General features: G+C 43.3%; 1 protein-coding gene across 1 annotated transcript; it reads right to left on the reverse strand.

The window, feature by feature from the left end:
- Positions 1 to 1,144: 1,144 nt before the first annotated feature.
- On the reverse strand, positions 1,145 to 9,903 carry LTO1 (LTO1 maturation factor of ABCE1). Its single transcript, XM_030199453.1, has 5 exons — positions 9,810 to 9,903; positions 7,091 to 7,196; positions 6,526 to 6,596; positions 5,946 to 6,063; positions 1,145 to 3,058 (listed from the first exon to the last, which is right to left on the reverse strand). Exons 1-5 carry the CDS (start codon positions 9,869 to 9,871, stop codon positions 2,990 to 2,992), a joined length of 426 nt encoding a protein of 141 aa, XP_030055313.1. The 5' UTR covers positions 9,872 to 9,903; the 3' UTR covers positions 1,145 to 2,989.
- Between the last annotated feature and the right edge of the window lie 268 nt (positions 9,904 to 10,171).

Below are 10,171 nucleotides of genomic sequence, written 5' to 3' on the forward strand. Positions count from 1 at the left end.
AGTAGCATTAAGCAGCACAATTGTAACAGGTAGGGGGGGGGATGGGCCTGGGTCCACCTGCCTGACGTCCACTGCACCCCCTAACAACTGCTCCAGGGACCTGCATACTGCTGCTTGGGAGGAGGGTATGACATTTGAGGGTGAAAGTAAAAAGTTGTGAAACATCATTTGTTGTGGTGGGAGGGGGTTAGTGACCACTGGGGGAGTCAGGGGAGGTCATCCCCGACTCCCTCTGGGGGTCATCTGGTCATTTAGGGCACTTTTGGGGGCCTTATTCGTCAAAAAACAGGGTCCAGGAAAAGTGTCCTAAATTCTAGCTCAAAACTGTTCCATTATCGGCGAAGGGCGCCCATCTCTGTTCGCCCGATAACCACGCCCCAGTTCCGCCTTCGACACGCCTTCGATACGCCCCCGTCAACTTTGTCCGCATCCGCGACGGAGTGCAGTTGAAAGCGTCCAAAGTTCGGCTTTCGATTATACCGCTTTATTTGTTTTTGTGAGAAGAACGCCCATCTCCCGATTTAGGTCGGAACTTGGGCGTTATTCTCGTTCGATTATAAGCTGGTCAGTCTCCCAGTCTTATAAAGTCCTCTTGCGATTTAACAACTTTGAATTACTTTGTGTCATCAGCAAATTTAATTACCTCACTAGTTATTTCCATCTCTAGATCATTTATAAATATGTTAAAAAGCAGTGGTCCCAGCACAGACTCCTGGGGAATCCCACTATCTATCCTTCTCCACTGAGAATACTGACCATTTAACCCTACTCTCTGTTTTCTATCTTTTAATCATTTTGCAATCAACAATAGGACATTAGCTCCTATCCTGTGACTTTCTAATTTCCTCAGGAGTCTTTCATGAGGCACTTTGTCAAATGCCTTTTGAAAATCTAGATATATGGTATTGACTGTCTCACCTTTATCCACATGTTTACTCACCCCTTGAAAGAAATTATTTTATTTATTTGGATTTTGCTCACACCTTTTTCAATAGTAGCTCAAGGTAAGTTACATTCAAGTGCACTGGGTATTTCCCTGTCCCTGGAGGGCTCACAATCTAATTTTGCACCTGAGGCAATGGAGGGTTAGATTGGTGAGGCAAGATTTCCCTTGACTAAATCCATGTTAGCTTGGCCTCATTAATCCATGCCTATGTATAAGCTCTGTAATTTTGTTCTTTATAATAGTCTCTACCGTTTTGCCTGGCACTGATGTCAGGGTATACATATGGCACCAGCTGCCTCTGCACCTCCATTGGCAGACCCAACCATGAATCACCTCTCCTCTGTCCAGGCATCAGTAATCTGGAAAGCCGTTCGCCAAACAGAAAAGTATGCTCTGTGTAGGAGACATCTTTATTAACGAGCAGGACCTTTGCTGGGGCAGTACTCCTGAACTCAGAGTCTTCAGAGAATCATACCTGCCAGTTTGCACAGTTGGCATTGAGACATCTGACAAGCTAACACTGCCTGTGCCATAAAGTAAAAATAAAACAAACAAAAAACATTATAAAATCATGATGCCACAAGAATTAGCTCCTAGGTGGAAGGCTTCCTTCCCTATGCTTCCATTGCCTCAGGTGCAAACTTCTGTTGCAAGCCCTCCAAGGACAGGGGAATACCTCCTGTACTTTGTTTAACTGGTTAGTGCTGTCAGCTATCATTCACAACAATCCAAGGAACTGGATTTTTCCCTCTGTGTTATATTCCATTGCAACTCACTTAAGGGCCCTTTTAATAAAAGCAGGTTTTACCGTGTGGTAGACATTAACACAGACCTTGGCTAATGTCTTATGTCTATTAAAAGCTACCAGCAGTAATATCGCAAGACTACTGCTAGGGGTAATGGTGGCCATATTGATCCACAGAGCCAGATGGACACCCATTCCAGCCCACTACACCACCACTGATCACCTCTGGGTCGCCCCCATGGGTGGTGGTGGGGAGGGAGTTCCAAGGGAGTTGTAATCTGGTGAGTCAGAGGGGGGGGAAAGGTGTAGAGGGGGATTAGGATGGCTTGGGTGGGTCAGATCAGAGAAAGGATCAAATGGATGGGGTGGATGGGTGTGGGACGAGTCCCACTGTGACATAGTTGTTGCTATTTTTATTTTTGCCTGGGCCCACACAACATTACCTGCTGTGACAAACAGCTTAAGTGGCCGCTCTATCTAGTGAAGTAAATACAGGGCAGAAACATAACATACCTCCTGCATTTACCATACAGGCTTTGCACATATTGCATATTAATGTTTTCTGTTAAGTGCAAAACCTACCACACTTTAGTAAAAGAGCCTCCCCAGCCAGTCACTGTTGCAAGAATCCTCAGAAAGAATCTTCAGGAAGAGGTCATATGCCAAGGCTTCTTCTGGAACTCTGCTATCATGGGCCCTAAATTTGCCAGTAAACCAGCCCAAGAACTGGTAGGTAAACTTTGCTCTATTGATACCCTTAAAAGGTCAGCTCCAATTTATGAAGTGACACTAACTAGGTCAGCAATCCTGTCTTTAATATACATTATCTTACCTTGCAATAACAAGATACTTCAATTTTGTATCTTCTAGGGAATATCAATATTATGATATAAATCTGGATTGTAGCTATTCACATATCAATACCTAAATGTCAGAATCCATAGAAAGGATGTTGTGTTTAAAGCTGGAGCAAAACTTGCTGGGGTATCTGTATGTCAGAAAGAGGGGAGATGTGGTCCAGCATAAATATACTGATTACATAAACCGCTTCTTCCCAACCATGTCTACAGTATCACTCCAACCAGTAAATAAAACAATGAATATAAATAAAGAAAATGAAGCCTTTTAGAGTCCAATTAATTAAGCTCTTTCCTCCTAGATACAGAATGGATGAATCAGACGCTTCGGATTATTTCAGGCCGAAGAACACCTCGTCACCTTTAACACATAACACCAAGCTATTGTTTCTTTGTGCTTGTATATGTCCAGTCTTCTGGGTTTCTCTCCATCCATTCAGCTCAAAATGCAAGTTCAGAGTCTTTGTTACAGAATCCAAAATCCGGTTGAACAGAAAGCAGTGAGCACAGCTGTAAATCATACACAGATGCAGAGTCAGCACCAAAATCCTCTCTGCATTAACCTCCTGGTTAGACCACTCACAAGAAAACACCAGACTCGGATATAAAAATGATGTATGAGAAAAGCTCATATGCTATACATGTGCAAGTAGAAAAAATTGTCTTTAAGAAGCTATTCAGAAATATGTGCCACATGAACTGAGCTGTAATGCTGCATGTTAAACAATTAATGGCTTATAATTCTGAAACAGTGATCAGGACTGACTGATCTCCACTGCTCGGCAGTTCTATTTACTCTTTTCCCTAAAGGCAGAAAACAATGTTGCAATTTGAAGAGTTGCCACTAGGTGGCACCCTTACAAAGGACAAACTATGCTTGTAAATCTTCATTAATACGCAAACAGTACAGACACAGAATATGACTGCTACCCAGTATCAGGGGCGTATCTGTAATGGGGCCACGGGGGCCAGGGCCCCCGTAGATTTGGTCCTGGACCCCCCTACCGACGGCCCTCGCAACCCCCCCCTCCCGCCGCCTACCTTTGCTGGCGGGGGACCCCAACCCCTGCCAGCTGAAGCCATCGTCCTTCGTTCACTTGTTTTCTTCTTTCTGAGTCTGACTCGTCTCTGACATCCTACGTGCAGGACGTCAGAGTCAGACTCAGAAAGAAGAAAACAAGTAAACGAAGGATGACGGCTTCGGCTGGCGGGGGTTGGGGTCCCCCGCCAGCACAGGTAAGCGACAGCGGGCGGGGGGGTCGAGAGTTGTTGGAGGTGGTTCTGGTACTGGCGGCGGGGGGAGGGGGTGGCGGCAATGGCACCGGGGGGCGGCGCCGGGGGGGGGCCTAAAATGTGCCTCCTCACCGCGGCTCTGGACCCCCCTACCGGCGAAGTCCAGATACGCCCCTGCCCAGTATTCTAACTTAACATCAGAGACTCTACTTTTATCATCACTTTCCCAATGGTAAGTATCCTCTATGCATGTCCCAAGCATTTATCAGTTCTGATATTTTCCAAACACCTCCACCAAGAGGTTGTTTGTGTTTATTGCACCTACTGTGAAACAATGTTTCCTCACTCTCAACCACATACTACGTCCATTTGCTGTAGACCAGGGGTTCTCAACCCAGTCCCGTATCAAGCCAGTTGGGTCTTCAGGATATCCACAATAAATATGCACGAGGCAAATTTGCTTGCACTACCTCCTCTACATGCAAATGTCTCTCATGCATATTCATTGCGGGTATCCTAAAAGCCTGACTAGCTAGGAATGTCTCAAGGTCTGGGTTGAGAACCCCTGCTCTAGACATTCCTCTCCAGATGATTTTATCGCACGTATTATTTATACCTTTAAAAGTATTTTATGGTTCTCTTGCAGGGTATAAATATCTAAGCCTTATGGTGAAGACTCTGCATCAGTGTTGTTACTCTTCTTCAGGCTGCTGCTATCTTCTCTTATCCTTCTTGACAAACAGAATAAGGCATAAAATGTCTTGGTAACAACAAAGATTTCTGATGTTAGAAGTAATCGCAGTGCTCACTAGAGAGCTGCTTCAGTGGGAATCCAATACATTGGCGGAACTTCATGTTATTGTTTTTACATCCTGCAAGGACTTTTTAAACTTTTATTTGAAGGCAAAGTGGAAATGCAGTGCTGTGTAATCTATGTCAAAACTACTCCTTGGAAAATTGTGGGAATCCTGATACAGGCCTTTGCACCGAAACTCAGCTGAGTTCAGTCACATTCACAATAAAGATTCCCTTGATGTTATCTTCTGGCTGTTTTTGTTCCCTCTTGGCCACCTTCACTCTCCTGGCTGTAAATATACCCCCAGATTCTATATATTATGCAGAGATTTCCATGCGGACATCGAAGCGTATTCCATAACAATGTGCAGAACTTGATCAGCGCTGATAATTGGATATTATCAAGCAATTATCAGCACTAATTGGCAATAATTAGAATTTACACGCACATCTTTTTAGGTGTATTCTATAAAGAGGTGTGTGTAAATTCTAGTACGTGGATCTGAAAAGGAGACGTGGCCATGGGAGGGGCATGGGTGGGTTGGGGGCATTCCTAAAATGTATGCGCGTTGTTATAGAATTAGCAGGATTTGCACCAATTACACCTGGTTTTCATTGGTGTAAATGGTCACGCCTAATGTAGTCACAGTTCCCGGCGCTAAGCGCTATCCTATAAACTGCACCACTAATTCCCTTGTTTACTAAGCCATGTTAGTGGCTGCCGCACAGCATTACTGACACAGCCCATTCAAAGTGAATGGGCTGTGTTGGCATTAGCGCACAGCTTGGTAAACGGGGGGGGGGGGGGGGGGGGGTAAGTGTAGTTTATAGAACAGCGCTAAGCACTATTTTGGGGGGCACCAATTATTTTAAGCCACCATTTATAGAATCTAGTCCATAATGTATCTCAAAATATTTCAGAAGATTGAATGTACTTAGAGATCCGAAACAATTAGTCACACTGCCCATCACTACTTCTGTGATTTGATTTATTGAAGTATCATGCACTTTCCAATAGAGCGCTCTAATTTATATGCACCTTCTTTGAAATACTGGGTTTTTGTTTTACTGGTTTTGTGATGTATTATTCTTAAGGCTATTTGATTTGTGCTATTCCAAAGATATTCTCTTTTCATTGAAAGAATGCTATATTTTATTATTTTAATCCTATTTTATATAAAAGATATTCTTCAGTACCTGTACTGTTTGGAATAAAACTACTGGTGTTTTAATTTTTTTTTTTTTGAGGACAATATATTTACAACATGTGAGCTCTCCAGGCTGCAAAATTCAATAAACCAGTAACACAGTCCCATGCGATGACAGTTCTAAGGCTTTCTGTACTGAATCATATCAAGTTATTACCAACCTGTTTAAATTTGCCTCGTATCTTGTCCAAGTGCTCGTGAAGTTTAGCATAAGTGGGATCTTCATAAGGAAAATTCTGAATCATTCCTAGCAATGAATCTAGGACCTTTAACTTTTTACTACAAAAGAATGAAAATGAATAAATAAAAGTGACACTGCAGAACAGTACTGTAACATGTATGTGATGCTGTAATGCACACTAACTACAAGTGGTAATTGCAGCAAAATATGCTACACCAAGAAAACAATACGCTGCACGCCACTGCCAAGGAAGAAATAGCTTTTATATTGTGTTCATTATTTTCCTTTGAGGCTTTTATTACAGGCTTTGTGTATTCATTTACCACAAATTTATTGCCTATGATATAGTAATTCATTTGGCATATGTTGTGTGCCATTTTGATCAGGGTTTGGAGAAAGTGGGCTACAAATGAGAAAACAAGAACACCCCCCCCCCCCCCCAAAAAAAAAAAAAAAAAAAAAAACCTTGCAAGCATTTCTTTTTATACAGAGTGGTAGGGGGCTGTACTTAGGTCAAATTGAACAGAGTAACAGCACAATATCTGGAAGTAAAATCCTACCTGTGTTTTTCATCTGCACAGTTCTGAAGTAAACTTTTCCAAATCGAACAAAAACCATAGTAACACCCAATCTTGTGTACAAAGAAAAAGACAGTTGATTAAAAACAGTTTCCACTAAATTAACAAAAACAAAACAAACATTTGGGTTTACCAACAACAAAGCGTACATGTATTACAGTAAAAATGAGTTTTTTGCAGGTTTTCAGAAGGGTAATAGCAGCTCCTCACGATGGGGTGGGCCACTGTAATATGTGACTGGTCACATTGCCAGAAACTTACTGATTCGAGTCTTAAATAACTGGAGGCCTCTGGATGTCCAGTATATCTTTGCTGCTGGCCCTCAACTGCAGCATTCTATACCTTGCTGGTCCTTACACCATCTTACAAACCTCAATACATAACCTGTAAACTAGACAAGTTGCAACTAAACATCCTTCTTGCTCTGTGCTTTATGAATGAGAAATTGATCCTGCTAAATGTAAACAAGAGTAAACCACTAAACCTTTTTTATGGAAAGCACCAGTTCAAAAACTGAGCCTAGGACACTATTAATTTTTCTGTTTACCTCCGATCCAACCTTGGCTCCATGCAGTGCTCCATAGCACTTGCCCTCAGTGATGCCAGCATGACTTCCTTCAGCAAAACCTTCCTGATACCCTTCACCATGAAATCTACAAGGGCAAAATGCATGCTGTTCAACTCCAGTAACAAGGTGAAACAAAAAGCACAAAACCCACAGAAATCAATGGCTCACCAAGATAAACGACACATTGGGTCATGGACTCAAGGGATCATTGACATAGGGTACCCTTTACAAGGAATCAAAAGGGTAAAGTCAGTCAGAAACAGGGATCACCTGGGCAGGGGAGGAGTTGGTTAGGGGCAGAAGATTTTGAGGATCACGTTCTCAGGGACACATGCTGGGATAGTAATGGTTCTTTATAGTAGCGATTCTCTACCCAGTCGTTGGAAGACACCTAATCACAGTCAGGTTTCATGGAATATACATTTGCATACAATTAAGGCAGTGATTGAAATCTCTCGCATGCAAATTTTTTGTGGATATCCTGAAAACTAGACTGACTGGATGTATTTTGAGGACTGGATTGAGAACCACTGCTTTAAAATATGGGCTGAGAAAGAACACAAGAAAAGCCTTACTGAGTCAGACCAGTGGTCCATCTAGCCCAGTATCCCGTTTCCAATAGTTTTCCAAGCCAGGTCACAAGTACCTGGCAGAAAGCCAGATAATAGCAACATTCTGTGCTACCAATCTCAGGGCAAGCATTGGCTTCCCCATGTCTGTCTCAATAGCAGACTATGAACTTTCCTCCGGGAACTTGTCCAAACCTTTTTTAAACCCAGATACACTAACCACTGTTACCACATCCTCCGGAAATGCGTTCCAGAGCTTAACTATTCATTAAGTGAAAAAATATTTCCTCCTATTTGTTTTAAAAGTATTTCCATGTAACTACATAGAGTGTCCCACAGTCTTTGTACTTTTTGAAAGAGTAAAAAATCAATTGACTTTTACTCGTTCTACACTACTCAGGATTTTGTAGACCTCAACGATATCTTCCCTTAGCTGTCTCTTTTCCATGCTGAAGGACAAAGGCTCTTGGGGGCTGGGGATCAAGAGGGAAGGGACACAAAGTAAAGGAGTGTGTCAGGGCAAGGGCTCTGGAGAGTAAAAGCACTTGAGAATAACTGCTCATCTGGGTAAGACTCTAGGGCAGAAGATCAGGAGAATAAAGAGCTCATTTTCTTTATTTTTTTTTTGAAAATCATCTTTATTAAGATTATTTGACATTGCAATAATACAAAATCAGATAGAGCCGAAAGATATTCGTTATTAACATGCTTTGTATGTAAGTATCAAGGAACATTATGCTTCAAACATGAAGCATAAAACAAGATAAGAAATGAGCAGATGAGAGGAGACATTCTTACTGTACAATGGAGATTGCCAAGTGTTTAGATAAATAATGATCAAACAAAGCCATTTACCCTTACGTTTACAAGTTGGGGAAATGAACTTGGATATGTCTTCATATTTCCTAAAAAGTAATACAGCGTTCCACCATAAAAAAATGGAAAAGTTTGAATTATCTTTCCAATGTTGAATAACCAATTTTAGAGCTATGGAGATAAGAAAATCAAACAGAGCGGCTTCTTCTTCTGAGAGAATATGACATTACAAGAGATTTCAAAATAATGTGCTTAAAAGCCAAGGATTCTGCAAACCAGTGGCTTAGCCAAGGGTGGGCCCAGGTCCATCCACTTTGGGCTCAGGCCCACCCAGTAGCAGCACACCTATGATGTGGCTGGCAGGGATCCCCAAGCCCCACCAGCCGAAAATTCCCAACTACTCTCCCTCCTGCTTACCTTGTAAATAGCATATCTTCGCCTGTAGTAAACAGCGACTGATACATACTGTTTGCACTGGCCTCACAGCCTTCCCTCTGATGTATTCCCGCCTATGCGGAAACAGGAAATTGCATCAGAGGGAAGGCTGTGGGGCTAACATAAGCAGTGTGTATTAGTTGCTGCTGGCTGCCAGTGAAAATCTGCTATTTAAAAGATATGTGGGGGAGAGAGGATGTTTGAGAGACCATATGGCACGCAGGTGAGAGGGGGACAGACCAAATCGCTTGTGGGTCAAGATGGTGTTCTTCTGCCCACTCATTTTGGGCCCAGGCCCACCCAAAATTGGGTGTCTGGCTACACCTCAGCTGCAAACTCTATGATTTCCTGTACTTTGGACCAATAAGGGCTCATTTTCAAAGCACTTAGACTTACAAAGTTCTATCAGACTCTGGTACGTAAATGCAATATGGAACAGTGCATCTCAGGACTGGTGTAGGCAAGGACAGGGAGGGCATTTTACGATACGCAAAAGGCTATAGCAGGATAATCCTGCACACTCACAATCTGGCAGACTCAGGGGTCATCTACGGAAATAGCTGGGGGGGGGGGGGGGGGGGGAGAGAGAAGCTGAAGCCAAAGCAACAGATCCTGACCCGCAAAGTTTAACACTGAAAAAGCAGAATTGCGAGTACACATCTTTACTGGATCGCTCTGGGACGGCGATTCTGAGAACATCAGGACTGTTCAGTTTAATTTATGAAAGACTCGAGAGGGGAGAGAATACGGATAGGAAAGTTAAAGGGGCTAGGTTAAAGGTTTGCCTGTGGCGCCTAAAACCCTTGCACCGGGCCGGCGGCCATACTACGGATCCTCCCCCCACCCCACTGCCTGTGCTGTGCTGCTCTCCAGCCCACCTGACGTCCGCCATAACGATAGCGTCCAACAAATCCTCTTCCAGTAGACCTGCCGCCGCCATGGCAACCGGATACACAGGCGCGGCGCGCAGCACCCTGGGAGTCACGGAAGGAGTTCCCTCTGGAGTCCGATCCTGCACCTGCCTTCTGATAGGTGAGTTGCTGTAGTGACGTCCAGAAGACGTACAAAACCGGAAGCGGAAGTGTTTTTAAGACCCAGAGATGATGCGGCTGCCGGCTAGGGAGGAGAGCGAGATTTTAAGATGTAATTGAAATCTTTCTTATTAGAAACTGATTTTCGTTTCCACTTTCCCCAGTAACTGATGACCAGCGTCCCTCCCTTAGGGACTAAGTTATCTCCC

This window comes from Microcaecilia unicolor, chromosome 4 (genome assembly GCF_901765095.1).
Source record: "Microcaecilia unicolor chromosome 4, aMicUni1.1, whole genome shotgun sequence".
NCBI lineage: Eukaryota > Metazoa > Chordata > Amphibia > Gymnophiona > Siphonopidae > Microcaecilia > Microcaecilia unicolor.